The 22,301-nt window shown below is 42.2% G+C and overlaps 1 protein-coding gene across 5 annotated transcripts in view; it reads left to right on the top strand.

Annotated features, from left to right (window-relative positions):
* Positions 1–22,071, top strand: part of ctif (CBP80/20-dependent translation initiation factor) — a 170,792-nt gene extending 148,721 nt beyond the window's left edge. For 3 of the 5 annotated variants that reach the window (XM_084693260.1, XM_084693259.1, XM_084693258.1), the window contains 2 exons: positions 18,244–18,297; positions 19,452–22,071. In XM_084693260.1, coding sequence (XP_084549386.1) covers positions 18,244–18,297; positions 19,452–19,673 — 276 coding nt within the window. In that variant the 3' untranslated portion in view covers positions 19,674–22,071. Of the gene's footprint in view, positions 1–13,458; positions 13,971–18,243; positions 18,298–18,823 lie in introns of those variants that run through there. The other 2 variants (XM_084693261.1, XM_084693262.1) reach the window with 2 other exon arrangements.
* The last annotated feature ends 230 nt before the right edge of the window (positions 22,072–22,301 follow it).

Genomic DNA, 22,301 nt, shown 5'->3' with positions numbered 1-22,301 from the left:
ACTAGTGACTAGCTACTAACCTGAAATCCTTTGCCACTGCCTAAACTTTGTCCATCTTTTCATGAAAATAATTAATTTCAGCCTAAACCGTACAACGGAAGGTTAAATCAAATTCAACCAACGCAATCGCTACCAAGACGAACACAGTCTAGTACTGTACTGTAGTGGTACAATTTACCGGGGAAGCTTCTCCACACAGGACTATATCGCATTTTGCATTGTTACTGACAATGATTGCTACCACTGAGATTTTTATGAATGAGGGATTTTCCCCTTTTTTGGGGGGGGCATATTTTCAGTTAGCATATAGTACTATTTGAATCGCGATCACCATTCCCTCTTGCAGGGGAACCATTTCATTCTACTCTTCTCTCTTAGTATTTTGAGTTGTAAATGAGCAGAATTGTTTTTGCTTTTAAATCTATTTTATCTTTATAAATAATAAGTAGGCTATGCATTTTTGATTTAAAATATACAGAAATATCAGTTGTAAAAAGTTCATAAAAAAACTGACCCCTCTGCAACAGACGCAAGCAAGCACACCCCACAATTTCCCCAGAAATTGTACCCTCTAGTTTTGATTGTTGACTAATCTAACGATTATTAGAATAATTATGACTTAATGTTGAGAGACATTCACCCATGTCATTCACCATTTAATTAACTGTATTAACAAGTAGCTGACTCATTTTGTATGTCATATGAATATGAAACAAAACAAGGGTGAGTGATAATACGTTTTCTTTTTGGATAAACTATATTAAAAAACATTTCTTTCATACCTTGATGTTACGATAATCAAAACTGTTCTGACTCCTATTCTCGAGCGTTTTAATCTAGGCAAACCAAACTATCACTTTACTGCAATAATGTTATTTATTATTTTTTTTTTGTCTTATTTGCATTCAATAATAAAAAGATGAAACACGGTTAGTTCCAGTTGTAGGCCTATGCCTATGCATGAAATACAAGAGGACACATACAACAAGCACGTTTTTATCTGGTGTTGCTAACAATGGCTATCCTGGCTAGTTAGGGGCCAAGCAGCAGCGAAGCTGCTGTGGCACCTATTGTAATTGTTAGTTTTATTATTATTATGCATAGCGATTGGTGTAAAGGTTTGAAATTTGGCACACTAATTTGGAACGGTCTCCTGATTATTGCCAGCAAAGTTTCATGTTGATCCCTGAAGCTCTATAGCGCCACCAAGGCGTCAAAGTTGGAGGTGCGTTTACGCCCACAACTTTTGAACTGTGAGACCGTTTTTCTTAATTGAGGTATCATTGGATTCCTTGGATGCAGACAATTCGATTGAACCCTTTGTTGTCATTGTCGTCATTATGGTTTTTACGTCATTTGTATTTTAAGAAATGCCAGCTTTTTCGAACTCTTCCTAGGCCGTTGCTCCGATTTTCATGAAAATTGCAACAGATCATCTTCCGACCATGCCGACAAAAATTTATCAACATTTTATCGATGAGTCAAACCGTTCACGAATAACGTGCAAACGATTTTGACAAAGAGGACGCCAAAGCGGACGTAAGGCCTTGACTCTGCGACGGTTTACCGTATGGAGTCAAAACTTTGGAAATGTCATCATGAGCATGTAATCTAATCATCTTCTTACCACAATAACCTTGATATGTCAAAATATGTCTGAATTACAGCTGTTTATACTTGGGTCAAATCTGACAAAGCTCGCCACGGGAGAAACGGCTTCCTTTTTTTTTTATAAAGTAACCAAACACAGCATTTCCCAGCAGCCAGAATAGCTCATTGGGATAAGACGTGCTCCTTTGAAGCGCAAGGTCGTTGGATCGAATCCAGCCACAGTCATCAAATATGCCTCAACACTGGATTATCTGTTTAGCAAAGCCAGGTATACCACAGTAACTGTCTAGCAGTATAATCATAATAGTAACAATAATGTTTAATTATCAGGACCTTTATACTCAAGAAGAGTCAGATTTATTGTGCTTTGTAGACATAACGCTGCTACATCTAGCCAGTGCATTTTGTCTCAAGGTGACATGAATGTTTTTTATGATTTGCTTCTTTAGCTACTGAATTTGCATATCGAATGCTGCTTTGCCCTTCATTGCTGTTTGCAGCTATATTTGTATGTGGCCTCTTGTGCCGGGATGTTTCTGCTTTAAATGCTCCAACATGCACGTTGTGCTCTCTTATAATACATATTCCGCCCTGCATTTATGCATAGCAAAGCTCTGCTAGTTTGGCTTGATTTGCACCCCGACATTCTCATAAGCACCGTGTTGTGTCGTCTTTTATTGGACTGCATACGGGAGGTTAATGTTACTGCGCCGCACGGATCAAATTGTGTTATTGCAGGCCCTTAAAATAGGTCATATGAGATCAAACGACTAGTTGACAACATAAATATCTTGTAGACGTTGTTGATAACGTGGAAGAAGGGAATTTAAAAAATATCAAGGACTTGAATGAAAGGGAAAAAATAAGTCAGAGAAAGGCTTGGAAACATAGACAAGTATCAAGAGAAGGTGCTCAGATCACCCAGAAACTCCCCCAGACAGTCCAGTGGATCAGGCCATACACGAGTCAGCTCGGAGTAGGCAGGCTGTGGCAGGATAAAGGGAAAAAAAGAAAACAAGAGCAAGATATTCTAGAGAGGTGAAAGCTTTGAGAAATAAACTTCGAGGTAACAAAGGATAGGAACAAAATGAGAAAGCGTTGGGTACGAGAACAGGCTAGGAATAAAAAACACAAGAATCACCAAGAAAAAAACAGAGCAGCTGCTGTGGGAAAGCCAACTCAAAAACCCCTCCATTAAGAAAACTCTGCTGTTCCACAAAGCACTCATTCATGAATTGAAACAAAACAAGTCTGCCCACAAGAACAAGAATTTGACTCTGTCAGGCAAAGTTCTAAAAAAATATTGGCTAATTCACCAGACACTGACCAAGAGTGGTCCTGACGGGACTGTGACAGATCTATCTGCTGATGTACTTCATTGCGGAGATTGGCTTGCGGTCATTTATGACCAGAACAGGTGGTTAGCAAAGGCTGTCACTGCGGACACTCATCATCAAGATGTGGAAGTGGAGGAGATATACAACCTGTCTGCTGAAGTTATGGACTTCATAGAGGAGAAACATACACACCATATACTTCCTGATAAAGCTAAATAAATAGTGGAGTGATGTAAATAAGTCAGGGAATACTCTCAGGAGTTCACATATGAATTATTATTATTTTTGAGCCAAATATGTTCTGTGGTATTTTCACAGAATATTTTCTGCATTTTGAAATATTGCAGTTTATTCAGATGATTATTAAGGGGTACTTTGATAGCCTATTGCTAATTGAATCTATATATTTCTTATTGAATGTTTGCCACAGTGCTCACAATTGTTATATGTCCAATATACAGTTTACAGTTTTCAGAATAATATAATGTATTATTTTATGAGTAGGGGGCACTAGATGACAGTTTAGGATGATGTCAGTTATACATAGTACATTATTCCTACTGGTAATGATTTTATTTTTTACTATGATGGTTTGATATTTGATAATATGGGAATGGGGTACTTTTAATAATTATATTACTTAATTGTACCTTATATTCCTTGAAAAATGTTTATCACAGTGCTCAGGATTGTTATTTCTTGGACCCAATAGTTAGATAAGGTTGTTAAACAAGAAGCCATTGACTTGAGTGGTATACATTTTGGAATTGTATGTTCTAATGAGGCCACTGTCACCACCGTCAGATTAGTGTCACCCCCGTCAGTTTTTAAGTCACCACTATCAGAGTCAGTTTTATTTGTTTTAAATGAATAGACTTACAATATGTTTCTTCAGTGCTGTTGACTAATTAAAGTAATAGTCTCTTTTAATACAAAAATGTTTGTTAAATAAAAAAAAACTTACTTTTTATATTTAGGCTTAAAGTATACGTTGTATGATGTTAGATCCTTTAAAAGAGTACACATGAAACAGTATAAAAAATTAATAGTGAATATTCAACATTTAACAGCATATATGTGTATTAAGAATGCCATATAATGATTCAAAAAATACATATTTGACCAAATAAATACAAAATAATTAGCTTTTTGTTGTGTCTGACGGTGTTGACAAAAACAAAGTAATGACTGGAAAAATGCCTATTTGATTAAAAAAAATACAAAATTAGGAGGTTGCACTGGTACATTGCTGAACAGCCAATACTTTGGTCTATAATGATATACCTTCACATTTTGAAATAACTTTTTATTTTCAAAATAAAAACCTATTTTATCCAAATTCCCAAGAATCAGTCTTTGAATCAGTTCTCTGCACTTCACAGGACACCATCTTATCCCGTTGAGCTATTCTGTGAGCTGGGAAATGCTGCATTCAGTTACAGTAACAACTTCAGAGTTTTAAAAGGACTTCAGAGTGATGCCATCTTAAAGCCCACTGGATTAGAAAAATAATCAGTCAAAAGGACATTTGCATGATTGACACATAGACATTGAACCAATGTGTACATTTACATAAATACGTCTGATTCAGCCATATTGTATTGTATTCATTTCTGCAAAATGACGTTTTGAAAGGCATGTTTCCTACACATCTATAGCCAATTTCAAATCAATTGGATCTATCTCATGAGGAAAAGAGTTTTGAAGGTTGTCCCAAATTCATAAGTCTGACGTTATGGGTCCTTGAGACTTTTTTGTTCCTCATGTTGGCATGTATACCAATTTTCAGGCATTTTCAATTAATGGGGCACAGGGGAAATCACGTAGACTTTGGGCGTGGAAATCACGTAGACTTTGGCCAACAACAATAGGCTGAATGGGGATTTGAACTCATGAGCATAAGGTTACAAGTGACCTTTGGGCCAAAGGTTAAGAAACTGTCTATATTTCAATGTCAAATTGCATGAAATTGCACATGGTACTACTTCTGAATGATGTCATTTCAAAGCCAATAAGGTTTGAAAAACCATCAGTCAAAATGACATTTGATTTATTGACACAAGGAAATGTATAATTTACATAAATACAACCCTTTCAGCCATTTTGTATTGCATTTCTTATTCCATTTCACCCTTTATAAAAACATGTATTATACACATCTGTAACAAATTTCAAGTAGATAAGATCTATGGTCCATGAGTAGAAGGGTTTTGAAGGTTGTACCAAATTTGGACAGTACAGCAAAATCTATCATGGCGGATCTTATGGGTTCTTGAGGCTTTTTTGTTCCCCGTGAGAAATATGGAATGTATATCAATTTTCGGGCATTTTGGAGTAATGGGGCGCTGGGGAAATCAGGTAGACTTTGGGCGTGTTTTATAGCGCCACCTATGGGCGTACATGGGCAACTAGCCATCTGGGAGTAAGGAGTGACCTGTTGTATCATTGGGCCAAATTTGAAAAAATCGGGTCAAGAACTTTTTGAGCTATTGAGCCATTTAACAAAGAAATATAATAATAACAATAGGTTCCCTCCTACCGGAGGAATCCTAATAATAAGAATACTAACAAAAACAATAGGTTTCCTCCTACTGGAGGAACCCTAATAATAATAAGAAGAATACAAACAAAAAACAATAGGTTTTCTCCTACCGGAGGCAGCCTAGATATTGCCCACCATTGATGACGCATCGTTGATGACTGTAGTTTCACTCATAAGTGGAAATGTGTTCTGGTTTGGTAGATAGCACCAATAATCCTGAACAGAACCGGTTAGAGTACCAGAGCAAATTTGATAGCAAAGCGGTAAGGGACTGATAACAGATTTCAGCACTTCCTTCTTCATACATCTCCTCACGACTCCAGGTGAGCTGTTCTGGTGTGGAGTAGAGGTTTAAATGTATCCAGGCGCTTGTACAAGCGTTCAAAGTAAAAAAAACAGCCTCCCTGCCTGGGGATGTGTTCTGGGTTTCATAGAGGGCTTGTTAATGTGACCTGTCAGAGTTGCCGTCATCAGCTGTGCAGACCACCTCTGGGTAGAGTGCGGTGTGTTGAGTCCTTACACCACCTTCTGGAGTGTGCAGTCGTTCACTCCTTTCCACTGCTCCATGTAGACTAAAGTTCCATCCCCTTCTATCCAAAATAACGGACTGCTGTAGGAAATGTGTTAAAATTCCCCACTAGCCCAGAGCAGTACACCCATGGATCAAGGTTGCACTGTAAAATACAGTCTGGTGGGGCTAGTGGAGAAGAGTACATTACAAACTAGCCTCTGAAAGGCAGAGAGAAAAAGAGGGGGTGGTGAAGAGAGAGGAGAAACTGAAAGAAATAGGGTGGGTGAAGGAGGAAGGAGGGGGGAGGGGAAGGCAAAGAGACATAGCTCAGACAGTGGCAGAGTGAGGGAAATGGAAAGGGATAGAGAAGAAAAGATCAGGGCAGAAAATCAGAGACCCTCAAAGTCCAAATGATCAGATCTCAGTCTGAAGCCTCTTTGATCCTTTCCTCAGAGCGAGGCCCCTAGCTGCTCACAAAGAACTGCCTGTCTCTGCATTCTCAGTTTACCGCCACAGCACTTCTTTGCTGGTCTACTCATTAGATCCACACGGACAGAGGGCAAGCAAACAGAACCTGCTAGACCAATGGCACAGAGCTCTTTGATAAAACCTGCCAAACAACCCCACCTTTCAATTGGATTGGGGGTTTGGGGTAGGGGGAGGAATGGCGGCTCTAGATTAGTGAGCACCAGGACTTTTGCAGAGCCAGCAATTGATGTTGGCTGTGAGTGTACAGCTGGACTGTGTTCCCTTCCTATACCTACACAGACGTGAGCCCTTTTTTCACCTTGGGATACACCCAAGGCACCATGCAAACTCAAATGTGGATATGAGTCTTTACGCTGCAAAGCTGAACTGTTTTTTTTGTCAGGAGTCTTTGAATCTTTGTGTGAATCTAGGTGCAACTCTATAAGGAGTCCCACAGCTATACACTCGTTAACATATTCACATACACATACAATACAGAGTAATACAGTATATCTACCTAAAGCAGTGTTTCCCAACCAGTGTGCCGCGGCACACTAGTGTCAACCATTGTCGGGTGTCTGTGCTGTGATAAAGTGAGGCAGATTTTTTTTTTTTTACGCATTTATTAAAAAACAGAAAAACAAATGTTTCCCCAAAAAAACAGTTCTTCATGCTTTGGCTTTTGCCTACTATACACTTTGTGAGTGCTTTGGTTCCCCTTTAAGGAGGGTAATCCTTGTCGCGACACGTGACTGTGGCAGTTTGGGATCACAGCAAGACGAGCAAGTGACGGTGATGGAGAAGTTTTTGAGGAGAGAAAATGCAAATGCTGAACAGGGCCCTGGACTAAATTCGGACCCAGATGAAGGCCCTAGTATGAGTGGTCGACAAAAGAAATAAGAAAAGACAGTGAGGTTGAGGCAATACAGCGAAAGCTATCTTTCATTTGGATTTACTTTCACCGGGGATGCAACGGCACCAACTCCGCTGTGCTTGGTGTGTGGTGAGAAGCTATCCAATGACTCCATGGTGCCAAGCAAGCTTAAACACCATCTCCAAACGAAACACCCTTCCGTTCAAAACAAGCCGATGGGCTATTTTGTACGCTTACGTACAAACAATGACAAACAGGCAACTTTTTTAGTAAAACCACAAAGGTAAATGAGAGAGCCCTCAAAGCTAGCTACCTTGTTGCTGAACTTGTAGATAAATCAAAAAGTCCCACACTGTGGCAGAAACATTAATACTGCCAGCTTGTAAAGCCATTGTAAACGAGATGCTCGGCCTTGACGTGGCCAAAGAGATAGCTAAAGTGCCTTTCTCAAATAACACAATTGCCAGATGTATTGATGACATGTCTGTGGATATCTGCGGAAACTATATTATTAACTATATGTATTATAATAAAGGTCATCCAATCTAATATATACTGTGTTTGAAGGTCATTTTGTGTCATTTTGGTGGTGTGCCCCAGGATTTTGAATGTTTTAAATGTTTAAAAAAATCCGCGGCTCAAAAAAGGTTGGGTAACACTGACCTAGAGAGAGCATGGGCTCTCTTCTTTTAATAACGCCTTATCGGACGTGGCCCAATGGATATGCGCTTCTAACATGGGTGTGGTAGTGGGCGGAGGAAAAGAAGGGGGAGTAAAAGACGCCTTATGTCCCCGATGACTGACGCACGCTGCCCGATTGCCCTGCCTGAACTAGCTGCGGTTATGTGCTTCAGCACCCCCAAGAAAGACCAAAGCACCCCCATAGCCCCCCCCAAAATATTGCTCATTTATTAATAGTATTCAGGCCCAGAGTGGCCATCGGGAGAATCGGGAGAATTCACGGTGGGCCGCTCTGCCCGCTCATGAATTGGTCCAGCAGATCTCCTGCTTTCTCTTTGTTTTTTTCACACACCGAATAAAACGATGTGTTAAGTTACCGTGTGACTGATAAGTAAGCTAATAAGCTACGTTTTAATCTAAATAAACGCATGATCAGACCGTGGATTAAAAAGTGCCGTTTTCAGTTGTCCCGCATGCTCTCTTTCTCAAACACAAATGCGTACCAAGTTTGTTGCCACAGAGACAATTAACCCTAAACAATCATGTATTGTTGTGGAGTTAGCAAGATTAGGATGATGCAAAAATAATCAAATGGATGTGGAAAAGATGCCAGGAGGAACTGAAAAAGCCAGGTAAAAAAAGAAAGATCTGTCACGTCACAAATCTAGGTTCCTGCAAGGGTGGGAAAAATTTGTTTTCTAGAAAGCCCTGAATCTTTCAGGTACAAATTTGGGTTGTAATTTCCGGAAAATATTACAATATCAGCCCAACAAAATGTTTGTTAGCCTACAGGAAGCACAAAAAAAATTTGCACAGAAATTAATGGAAAAAATGGCGCTCGCGCACTATGCACGCTCGCATTAATGAGAAGTTCCGAAGTCACCTCGCATCAAAACCTTGACTAGGTTCTTGGTTCGGGTTAAGTCCCTATTGTTCAACGTATGGCTCGGCCCCTGGTGGGGGATGGGCTGGCTTTGGCCATTACACTGCCGGGCTGAAAATGGGTCAAACTCCGGCCCAGGCGGCCCTGATAGTATTTATATATAATATATAGAATTGCGGGGCTCCCCCTGTCAATGATCTAGCACCCCCTTAGCACCTGCATTAAAAATTATCTGGCGCCGCCCCTGAGAGAGAAGATAACATACTGTGTGTGTGTGTGTGACATAATTATCCCGATAATTGTGCACTATATGAAGTTGATATTTACCAGGTGTATTGCTCAGGATCCAGGGAGTGTGAGAAGTTGTTTGGATGAGTGGTTCCCGTTAGCAATAAATAAATATACATCAGGGCTCTACAGTGCGACCACTTCACTCGCATTTGCGCCCAAAAATATGTATGTGAGAACTTGAAAAATAATTTACGAGCACAGTGCGCGAGTGACGGGCTCTTGTCAATGCACGAAACAACAGCGCGATGAAGTGAAGCATACTGCACTATGTAAACATAGCATAATGACGCGCGAGCGACGATTTGCAACCAATGGGCCAGAGCCATATAAAGAGTTACGACACTTAGATCTCGCCGGCACTTGATCACTTGGTTCAAGTAGCTAGCTGCAAAAAAAACACTGCTGGCAGTGGCAACCTGTTTGAATGGTTTTCATCGGGACAGACAGTAGCAGCATCTCGATTTACTAACATTTTCGGTATAGCCTACACATAATATCAACTGGTTACTGGTGTGTTGTACTATGTATATGCCTGATACTTTATTAACATTTATGTATTACATTAACTTGTAACGCTAGGCAGCAATATTGTCAAGCAAAGCAAGAAATGGCTATGCTAGCTACCATAGCTCACACCAGCTCAATTTAAGACAAGAAAGGAGTTTGGTAAATAGAACAGAATATACAAGGCAACTAATTGCATTCAATTAAACATTTTATTGTGGAGTGAGAGGGTCGTTTGTTTTTAGTGAGTGGACCTGAAATTCCTGCCGAGCATCGACAGTTAGCTGGACAATAGGGGACCCCTTAATCTGCAATTCATTGTTGCTAGCTCTAATCAGATGTGCATTTAGAATATAACAAGCTTTATCTTACAATAAACTTGAAGTAAAGCTGGCTATATAACATTTGGGTGAGAGATTTTGCCTCGTCGGAAATTTGTGTTTCTCTGGGTCTTTGACAAACTATTACGCCATTCATGTTCAGTGTTACGAAGCAAGTTAGCTGGTAAAGTGATCAAATTACTGCATTATTTTAAAACTATTTTCAAAATAAGATAACTTGATTTGTAACACTGAACATGAATGGGGTTGAACGTTGCAAAATACAATGTTTGGGACTATAGGTCGCAAATGACACGCTTTACTTCTGTCTTCTTCGATTACACTAAAATGGAAGTCTATGCAAGTGTCCCAACTCTCTTTATATGGCTCTGGGTCTACCTCGCTTTGACTACCAAGCCTTTTAATCCGTGCTTACATAGTCTATAATGTCCCAGTGTTTTAAGAGAATATTAACTATAATTATATACATGTTTCTTTAACTATTTGTTCTAGTTCTATCAGACTGAAAGTTGCTGTCCAGCATTAACTGTTAAGTCAGTGGCGTTGTTAGACATAAAACTGTACTGGGGCACAGGCCCCTATTCATATCCCTTCTTCCAAGCTTGTTGCACACAATGCACTATTAGGCTATAGAAACTAACTCGCTTAACACACTATATAACAGTTCAGGGACGCAAGTTTGATATCAGCTTTGGCAGGGACATCTATAATGAATGCAAGCTTTGTGTTTTCGGTTTGTTACAACTCAAACTTTAGATTTGACTGGGGCACAGCAGATTTATACTGGGCACGTGCCCCTGTAAAAAGGGTCTAACGACGCCCCTGTGTTATCCATCCATCCATCATCTACCGTTTGTCCGGGGATCGGGTCGCTGGGGCAGCGAACTAAGCAGGGAGGCCCAGACTTCAATCTCCCCGGCCACTTCCACCAGCTCTTCCTGGGGGACCCCGAGGCGTTCCCAGGCCAGCCGAGAGACATAGTCCCTCCAGCGTGTCCTGGGTCTTCCCCGGGACCTCTTCCCAGTGGGACGTGCCCGGAACACCTCACCAGGGAGGCGTCCAGGAGGCATCCTAATCAGATGCCCGAGCCACTTCAGCTGGCTCCTCTCGACGCGGAGGAGCAGCGGTTCTACTCTGAGCCCCTCCCGGATGACCGAGCTTCTCAACCTATCTCTAAGGGAGAGCCCGGACACCCTGCGGAGAAAGCTCATTTCGGCCGCTTGTATTCGCGATCTCGTTCTCTCGGTCACTACCCATAGTCCGTGACCATAGGTGAGGGTAGGAACGTAGATCGACTGGTAAATAGAGAGCTTCGCCTTTCGACTCAGCTCCTTCTTCACCACGACGGACCGATGCAGAGCCCGCATCACTGCAGACGCCGCACCGATCCGCCTGTCGACCTCGCGCTCCATTCTTCCCTCACTCGACCCCGAGATACTTGAACTCCTCCGCTTGGTTCAGGATCTCTTCCCCGACCCGGAGATGGCACTCCACCCTTTTCCGGTCGATTACCGTGGCCTCAGATTTGGAGGTGCTGATTCGCCTCCCAGCCGCTTCACATTCGGTTGCGAACCGCTCCAGCGAGAGCTGAAGGTCGCGGCCCGATGAAGCCAACAGGACCACATCATCTGCAAAAAGCAGCGACCCGATCCTGAGGTCACCAAACCGGACCCCCTCAACACCCTGGCTACGCCTAGAAATTCTGTCCATATAGGTAATGAACCTGTGTTAAGTTATGTTTAATAAACAAATACAATAAAACAAAAACACTGTGCTCCTAAATGTTTTCATTTTGGAGCACATGTACTCCTTGGTGAAAACAATAGCGTAGAGCCCTGTACATATATATAAACGCGTTCGCTGCTATGTTGAGCTGCACAAAGCAATGGAGCCATGGATCTCATGAGCTGCCGATTGGCACTGTACTATTGTGTGCCACTGACACACTATAGGGGCAGTCTCACCAAGGAAAATAATTGCTCCTCATCCTTTGAAATGGAGGAGGATGTGCAATCGCTTCGTTTGCCACATTAAAAAAATCGCGCTGAGGTCAGTCAGGATGAACTTTGACCTGCAAGATGGCTTGACTCACCAATGCTGAACCAATTGGAATAGAGAACAATAGATCAGGCTCTGATATTTTCAGACTATACATGTTTAAGTTGTTTGTTATACTTCTATTAAAGGCGGAAGAACTGTAAAAGTAGAGAGGTGCTGGATCATTATCAGTCGTTATCCATCTGTCAGGAAACAGGTAAAACCCTCTATCCGACCAAATTTCATGCTAGGCGACTAAAAATTATCTTTAATTAGCCAATGGATAGTAAATTGTTCTATTTCACACACCTGTGACTAGCCTGGTTCTGCCCTTCTACGTACTTCCGCTCAATTTGGATTTTGCTTCTGTATTAGGTCTGGAAGTTTGACTTTGAAGTTGGTTTGCAGAAACAATTTTTTTGTAGTTCCAGTCAGCGAACAGAGGGAGTGGCTGAGAACGATGACGTTAATGTCGTGAACTAGTTTGAGTAGTTCAGTAATAGCGGCGGAGAAAGATGCGAGCAAAGCTATTCTGCGGTTGTGGCAACGTTGCCAAATATCCATAAGTTAAAGCCGGAGCAAGAACATTCCTTGCTGAGTTTTGTTGGTGGCCATGATGTTGTGGCCCTCCTACCCACAGGGTTTGGGAAAAGTTAGATTTTCCAGCTACGGCAGCTAGCTCCGTTACAGTAGTGGTGAAGGAGTTGGCTAAGGTAGGGTGACCAGACGTCCTCTTTTACCCGGACATGTCCTCTTTTCGAGACCTAAAAAATGCGTCCAGCAGGGAAAATCGTCCGGGATTTTGCCTTGTTGGATATTCGTGTTTCTCTGGGTCTTTCACCAACTATTACGCCATTACAAGTTCAGGAAAGGGTATCTCCCTTACGTTCCACCTTCTTGCGCGAACTCTGACTGTAGAGAGAACTGTCATGCAATACACGGCATGCATTACTCGACCACCCCCCCCCCCCCCCCCCCCCACCCTCGAAATGTACGAGGGTCTGGTTAGGACCAGGCTAACCTGTGACTGAGTTGGAGGCAAATAATACGTTAAGTGTAGATTTCAATGACACCGTCGCTTGTCTGCGAGTTAACATGATATGACAACAGATGTACAATTAGTTATTTTGCTGCTGCTGAGATTGACAAAGTAACGGAAAGTCGCTAGATTTGTTGCTCGTCGCTATAAGATTTTTTGTCACTAGGTAAGGTAACACACTACACTGCTTCTGTCACTTTCTCTCACAAAAATATCGACTTGCTTTTTACGGCACTCGTCACACACAGAAATGGATGCAAAATAGTTACAATTCTGTGCAGAAAACGCGCAATAATTTTTTTTGTTATGAAGACTTTAAGATTACTGTTCCTTTTTCAGATTATTCTTGCTCTGCTTATCAGCTCTGCCAACTGCGAAAGAGCCTTCAGTGCCCAAAAGAGAATAAAATCAGATGTCCGCAGCAGTCTTACATCCTCACGCCTTTCAGACTTGATCTTCATTTCAACAGAGGCCCAGAACTTCAGCAGTATGATCCATCATCAGCTGTGCAGAGGTGGCTGAAGTGGCAAGAGGAAGCCATTTGCTATTTATTTTAAATATTAAATCCATATGCAACAAAGAATAATTCAGACAGATACTGTACTTTTTTTCAGTTGCATTGTTCATGCATTTCATGTCGAAGGTCTGGCAAGTAAAATAAAAAATGTACTAGCCAATGGTGACTCAAGCTTCATTGTGTCCGTTGAGGGTTGAGGTATAGAGGGTAGAGACTAAATAGTGTTTGAAATAAATGGTATTGTTGTGAAATTGTAGAATGCTAGCCAGGTCTGGCAATTCACCCACACTTTGAGGAACCCCGAGCAACAAAATGTTCACTGTTCAGCTTCTGGCCCTTGTTTATTTCACCACAGTAAGCAAGTACATTTTGCACCGCTAATTTAGGTAAGGGCCGATTGTATCTTTTTCACGCCCCAAAATGTACATCCAGACCAGCCCACTCACTGGTGTTCCTGCCCAGTCCGAAGTAGCGTAGATCTCCAATGCTAGTTTAGCTGCGCGCTGCTCTGTGGGCTACTTCTAAGTAGTGATGGGGGAAACGAAGCTTTCCGAAGCAACAAGCTATTTGACACAATTGTCTCGAAAAAGTATCGCTTTTTGTGCTTGTGTACGATCTCATATCTGTATCTATCTCTGTCTATCTAGCTCTGGCAATCTATCTGTATCTCTGGCTCTGTCAATTAATGTATTCTATAGCATCCGTAAATAGGCCTATGTCTCCGCTGTATAACCTACGAATATTAGTGATTTCTGATGTCTTTTAAGCGTTTGAATAAAACGTTGTTTGTCTCAGCTGCTCGTGTACTTCGACTCTGATCACGTGGTTTTTGCCCATTTGAAGCCACGCTCGACACGTTTGTATCGGTACCAATTGTTTCGAAAGGTCTATACCACTTCGTGAGCATGTTATCGAGCGTAACATCACTACTTCTAAACAATAACAAGGATATTGAAAATGGACCACGGTCGTAAATGATGTGTTCCAGGCTGTACAGGGAAGGCAAACACTTATAGTCTTCCCAAGGATCCAAACATTCGACTGGCATGGCTGCTGTTTGTCTATGAGAAGATCCCGGCGAAGTTAGACAGCAATTATACATTTGCTCTGAACATTTCACCCAAGACCGTTTTGTCAACCTTGGACAATTTCAAGCAGGATTTGCTAAGAAGGTGAACCTGAAAAGATGTGCTGTTCCGACCGTACACTCATCGCAACTGCAAGCTGTAATAGGCTACTAGTACAGTATGATTTTGTCGCTAACAGTTATTAGCAATGCTAACGTATCCTGTATCTAGCATAGGTACAATGCTAAACACATAGACATACTTTACTTAGCAAATGACTCTAGCTAGACGAGCTGTATTCTGCAGTGGGGCAAACGTTGTTTCATGTTCCTAACTGTGTTTCATTCAAATAAATAACCCGTGTTATGTAAATTTACAATTCACGATGCACGTTTGTCCAGATCTTTTTCAGGTTATTTTTTAGCAAGATATCCAGAGCTACAGCTAGCTAACTGAAGCCGAGTAGTAGTTTGGTTGCTAAGCTGTAGCCTAATGTTCTACCCACCTAAATCAATCCAGTTTTCTTCGACAACAGAAGTAGAAACAACTAACGTTATAATTTCAAATGATATGTAGTCAATCTGTTGAAAACAGTGTTGGGTAGACACAATTAGTGATGTGTCGTTCGTGAACGATTCGTTCATTTTGAAGGAATCCTTATAAGGACTCGGTAGTAACGAGTCCTCTCAACGAGTGATTCGTTCATTTCCCGACTCGGTCTTTCTACAAGTCTTTGGATCATTTTTCACGTGACCTGCATAGGCTCTGTACTGGTAGCTAGAGGAAACGAACGATTCGTTCATTTCCCCGACTCGGTCTTTCTACGAGTCTTTGGATCATTTTTCACGTGACCTACATATGCTCTGTAGTTAGAGGAAACGAATGATTCTCTTCCCGACTCGAACTTTCTACGATTCTTTGGATCCTTTTTTCACGTGACCCGCATTGTATTTTTTTTGTAGAGGAAACTGTGTCCTTATTCCCTTTCGCTTGGCCGCTGTTTTAGTGAGACATGAATGATATTCGCTCAAGTCATCATACTGACTGGTTTTGTTATTTACACTTACAGTTTAGTGCAGTGTAATTGTTTGATGTGATAATTAAATGCTAGTGTGATAATACATGACCAAATCATACAAACTCATGATACATTATTTTAATGCAGGAAGTTATTTTGAAGTGGTATAACCCCCCCCCCCCCCCCCACTCGAAAAAAGATTCGTTAATTTTACTGAACGAGATTCAAAGAACCGAATCGGTAAAATGAACCGAACTTCCAATCACTAGACACAATAGATTTTTATTTCAAGTCTACACCTTCGGTGTTTCAGTGAGTGCTGCTGTTAGCCGTGTTGCGTTTTGGCTCCCCAGCTTCACTCATTGAAAACCAACCAATCAGCGCGCAGCTCATCTAAATATTAATGAGCGTACCATAAAAGGAGAAAAGCTAGTGTTTTTTCCCGGGAACATTTCAGAGGATCTATCAGGGGGCATAGAAGAGCACCCGGGCCATTTTCAACCCAACCAACGTTACATACCCTATTCGGAGACCTTAAGGAACAGTGTGAAATACCCAAAAAACCCAGTCAATCTCCCCTTTAAGTCTAGCTGAAATGAAACATTTATTCTTAACCCTTTTACATTATATCCCTGGTCTTAATGTACTACTATTTCACAAATATGCAAAAAATAATAATAAGTCTTCCTAAAACCAATTGTGACGGATGCTTACAAAACATGTATCAATCAATTTTAAACTTTTAGCGGCAAATCAAATTTATTTGTATAGCCCTTTTTACACTTAAGCATGTCACAGAGGGCTTCACATACGCCCATAGAACTGCCCTTCAACCAACCTAAACCCTCAAGGAAGACAAGGAAAAACTCCCAATGGGAGAAAAAATGGAAGAAACCTTGGGAGGAGCAATTCAGAGAGGGATCCCCTCCTCCAGAGACGGTTGGTAAGAGAGCGGAGCAGAACACAAGCTAAACATGGTCGTACAGTGTCATGCCATTGTTTGGCTTTATAGACGTTGGATGGGACCGGGAAACTCGCTGTTGGCCGTCATGGAGACTGGATTCCGGTTGACGACCTGGTCCAGCATTGGTAGACTGACGACCAGGCAGGTCCTGACAGCTTAAACCCCCCACACCATAGGGGATGTGTGGGGGTGGACAGAGAGGAGAGCAGGGATTAGAGAATGCTAGGAGCAGCTAATAGTTACAGTCATAATAGAATGAGATCCCCACCAGTCAAGTGTGGACTAGTTCAGCAATTTAACAGAGCTAAAAGGGTATTTGAGTCAGCCCTACACACCAAGACAGCGACAGTCCCCCTCGGTTGGAACATGAAGTCTGTTCCACGGGAAAGAACTCTAAAATAGGTTGTACTTATACGAATAAGGATGAAAACAACCAGTCCCCCGTTGTCTCCAACTAGTAACAAAAACTAACAATATACAGCGACAGAACTATAACAGTAACAATATACAGTAACAGGTTTACTTTATTTGTAACATCTAGATGGGCAATGTGAACATAAGCTATAATTACAATTTAAAAGTTACATGTGATACACACGTGATACACACAGCGGCACAGACCTAACATTCTTTAGTCCTTCTCTAGCTTGTATATTTCTGTTTCTTTGGATGTTCACCACGGTCAAATAAAATGTGTTCCAATGTTATGTACTGCCCATCTATCCTGTTTCTCTCAGAAAAGTTTTTGTCACAAAAAGAAAGTTAGAAACTCCTGAAATGCAGTTTCAGCTCTATTTGAAGCGACAGAGCCATACATCTCACAAGCTGCGTGAGGCCCGTGTCTGGGATGCTTTTAAAACGTACTGCGTCTCGTCTGGTGTGAACTGCACCATTGACTAGAGTGGCCGCAATCAGCTCCAACAGTTGTGTCGCAGCCGTAACATGCCACAGACACGTCCGGTGTGAATAGGGGGTGACTCGCCGCAGACGCGTCTGGGGGTAGCAGCACTCATTAGGATGCTAGCTTGCTCTGTTAACCTCACTGCAAATCAAAGTTTCTCTCAGATTACATCAGATTGAAGCTTTAAACTTCTAAAAAGTTTTTTTAAAAATGAAACATTTCTTTGCCCCCCCAAAATGTCTCATTGCCCCCACTACTGAAGTTGGCTAGAACTGGGCCTGCTTAGAAGTGAAATATTTATTGTTTTGCTTAGCTCATGTTTTATGCACATTCTTACAGAAAACCCTGCCTACGTTATGTCTTTACATAAATGGAAAACAAATGTCCAGGGACACACACAGACCTTTCTCAAAATGTCAGCGGATTGATAGGCGTACCTTTGGTGGACAATGTAGGGTCTTCAATACATGTGTTATTCAGTTAATTTGTGCTGTTTTATCTATTTCACAAAAATTGAGAGACTTGGAGGCTGTATTCTAAGGTTCTTCCTCGCTGTGGTTCACTAGTCTGTGTTGTATCATTCCATTCCTCCATCCAAAAGAAAGCCCATTCCTGAAAAAAATCCTCTTTTTCCCCTCTTGTTTTCTTCTCCCACAGCTACTGGAGTCCACAGACGTCAAGGAGGATGCTGTTCTCTGCTGTTCCATGGAGGTACATAATGAACCATAGATGTCCAGTATTACTACCTTCTACAACTTACCCATGCACACTACACATCATGCACATTGAGTGATTTCCCCTCTGAGACACGCTTTTGTCACTGCTTGCGGTGCAAGCCATGGATTGTTTATGGTAGGATGGGGATGAGGAGATGGTGGGTGCAAGTTCTCCATGTGGCATTTGGGCCTTGATGGTACCAGGAAAGCTGCTCCTCCTTGGATGGTGAAGCATTCTTCAGACTGATCAATAATAGAGAAGAACATTTGAGGTTGTATAGAAGAGAAGAGATCAGATAATGGAGAGGACAGGAAAGAAAGAGAGACATATGAAGGAGAGAGATAGGGCAGGGGAGTTTCACTCTGGCAAATTGCGCATGCACACACCACCAATCTGTCATACTCACATCTTTTTTTATGGCTGTCTCCTTTCTCTCTTCCTCCTTTCTTCCCTCCCTCTTTTGTGCTCTCTCTCTCTGACACACACTCATACACACACACACACACACACACACTGCCAGGTCCATTGCCAGAGGGACGGTGCCTCTGCTCTCTGTATTCACAGTGACAAGCCAGCAGACAGGACAAGCAGATGCACTGCCCTGCTTAATCTGAGAATGCAGTCACACACACACACACACAGTCACATCCCCTGACAACCCACAACAGCCAGACTTCTCTATTGCCATTCTCCATTTTACTTATCTAACCTGTCTGTGTATTGTAGCTGTTGAATTGTTGCTATATACACTATGGAGAAGGTAGGCTCCAGCTATAATGTATAATTTTGATTCAGATTGTCGTAAAGCGTGTAGTAAAGAATATGAAAGGCAGGAAAGCATACTGCCAGATAGGCAGGCAGACCACTGAAGGCTCCAGTGAGACTGCCCTGGGACTGAAGAATGAGACAGTCATCTGTTGGGGTTAACCCCCCCCCCCCACCTCTCCCCCACTGCTTTATGTTCACTGTCACCTCTCCTTGTCTGTCTCTCTCCTCCCTCTACTACTCCCACTTTGTCATGCTCCCTCCTCCTCCCATCATGCTATTCTTCCTCTACCTCATCTGCTCCTCCCACTACCCTTCTACTTCTCTCCCACTACCCTTTCTACTCTTCCTCCTTCCGCTCCAACTTCTCTCCTCCGCTGTAGCTGCAGAGTACAGGGCACCTCCTAGAAGAGCAGCTGCCAGAGATGATGACAGAGCTGCTGGCCACAGCCAGGGACAAGATGCTGTGCCCTTCGGAGTCCCAGCTCACTCGCTCCCTGCTCATGGAGGTCATCGAGCTGCACGCCCACCACTGGAGCCCCCTGGAGGCCCTTACAACTCAATACTACAACAGGACCATCCAGAAGCTCACCACCACTGCCTAAGGCCTCTCAGCCTCGGTTTCCAGCCCTTTCCAAGTCCACAGACTCAATCCGTGTAACAGCCCCTGCCACTACTATATCAATGCCACCATCTCAAGGTTTACCAAAACAACCAAGGACCCAGATCCAGCTTATACTCCATACCCTCTAACCCTCAAGCCCTAGATCCTCAGAGAACTGTGCTGGTTTGACACAGACATGAGACCCATGCATAGTCATGAAAAACACGTAAACACAAATACAACACTAGAGACTGTGGCCATTAAGAAACAAGGAGGGTGAGAACAACGGCAAGGTTATGACAGGGAGAGGAGGGGTGAGGGGCTTGCCCTGCCTCTGGGGAAAAGAGAAGCGAGGTGGGGGGAGAAGAAGGGGGGGGGTTCTCGTGTTTGTGTGCCAACCTCTCACCCCTCTTTCTGTCCTGTCCCCCCCCTCCTGTCCGTCTTTTTTGGGGGGGGGGGCTGTATGGGTGGGGGAGTAGGAATAGGGACCAGGTCATGAGGACAGGCTGCAAGGCTGGGACCCAGGGCTCCAGCATGGCCTTCCTTTGTCCCCTCTGTAGGAGGTTCCTTTGTTGGGCTCAAACAACAGGCCTTCTGGGCTGTACTGGCTGGCTTTGGATCTGGCTGGCAGATGGCAGTTGGAGCCTTGGTGGGCGACACACTCCCGTCCTCTAGCCACAGACGATGGGAGGGCGGAACACACCCACCTCCAGCCTCTAGTCTCAGCCCAGACACCCAAGCCAGCCCAATCCAGACTAGGCCACCAACAGAGGGGGTTGTGGGCCTCCAGAGTTAGTGGTGGGATGGGGTGGGGTCATCAAAACTGACACAACTGTGTAAAAGCTTCTTTTGTTGTCATTGTTTTTTGGAGGGGTTTAATTTCCTCTATCAGGCAGTGTTTGCCATGCTATCTTGGTATTGATACATTATCACCTTTTTTTATTAACAATAATATTATTTGTATTATTTGAAATTGTGTGTTTGAATGTGTGAATGAAATAGTTTAGGCTAGACGTATTGCACAGGTTTGATTTGTTTTGCACAGTTTTGTGGCAAATTGCTTTCAAAGTCATAAAAACTCAAATGGAATTTGGGACAGTGGTATGGAAAGATCAATAGCCTGAGGCAGAGGTGAGTATAGTTTTGCTCTAAGGAAATGGTTGAACTTTGTAGAATGAAGATATCTGTAAGATAGTAGTGGCCTTGTCAACTAAATTCTCAAGAATCACGTCTTTGTTTTAAAATGGTGTAGGAGGGCTTGCTGACTTTTTTACAATTATTATTTTGTATTACATTTTCTTGCAGCAAATTGCAGCTTCCACATGAAAATACATAAAAAACAAGCATGACACACAAACAAATTTCTGTAATGTTCTGTCATTTTTGCGGAAGCATTTTATGCTTTGGAAGAAAACATGAATTAACCTGTGTATTTACAGATGAAGAAAAAACAAATATTTTATGATATTACTTAGGTAGTACTACATCATCAGTACTCTGGCTTATCTGCAGATGTGTGTATTATGATATAGACATACCAAGCCAATCATTTATCTTTTAATTGACTTAATGTAATCCAGTATTACATTATAAGCAAGTATTTTAAGACAATGGAGCGTGCTCAAGGAAGGGCATTGTGCAAAGCTATGATGATAGCAAATTATTTGCTGAATAGGTAGGTTGGTTTGTGGTTGTATTAAGAGTCCTCACGCATTCTTAAGGCTACAGCTTACTTTGCTTGGGGCTAGTCAGTCATGCAAAACAGACACAACCCTCATTTACCATTGAACCACTGAGCAGTTTTAGATTTGTCTTGTCTTGCATCAAGAATACAAAATCCTTCAGGTGAGAACACTCCAGGGACTTGAGGGCTGTCCAACGAGTCATGCGGATTCACCGCCGAGCTCAGTCGTCCAAGTGTACGCCCGCCCGAGAGGTGATTTATTTATTTTGTTTGTTTTTATTTGATTTCTGTCATTTCATAATTTTTTTATTTTAGGTTTATATTTCAATGTATTTAGTTTTAATCTTTGATGGGTTTTTAAAAGTGACTGAACTATTGTAATACCTACAGCTTGCATGGTTTAGGGTGTAAGTGTGGTATTACTTTAGTTTTAGATTATAAAGACGCTATTGGTCAATTCGATTATGCAAAGGAGCAAATTCATTGCAAAGAGGGTTGGCCCCTCATCTCTGACACTGAGGTGTCTTGGGTGTCTTTGACCCTATCGCGGTCATGTGACGCAACCGACTATTGAATGCAGTGCACCTTCCTTTGCATCTCATTGACATTAAAATGAGGCTCCAGCCTGAGTACAGATGAGCTATACATTTGTGAAAGTAGTCATCAATGAGTTTTTTTTTTTTAAGCAGTTGAAAAATAAACTAACTGAAAAACTTCTTGTATTTTCCCTTTTCTTGTCATGTTCAATGTTACAATGTTTTCACTTAAGGACATTTATTTTTGGCCAGCATTTGGCCATCATGATCATGATGATCGAGGAGTACAGGGGCCTTTTCCATAAAGGCCGCTCAAATAAGTTGGACTTCAAGTCCCAAACCAAACTTGAATTTGCTTAACAAGTCAAGCGGGGCTAAAGCGGTTCCATAAAGGCCAATTTCAGCTCAC

The sequence above is a fragment of the Hypomesus nipponensis genome, chromosome 27 (assembly GCF_054491055.1).
Source record: "Hypomesus nipponensis isolate SF chromosome 27, ASM5449105v1, whole genome shotgun sequence".
In the NCBI taxonomy this organism is placed as follows: Eukaryota; Metazoa; Chordata; class Actinopteri; order Osmeriformes; family Osmeridae; genus Hypomesus; species Hypomesus nipponensis.
This window is presented reverse-complemented; position numbering and strand designations above follow the sequence as displayed.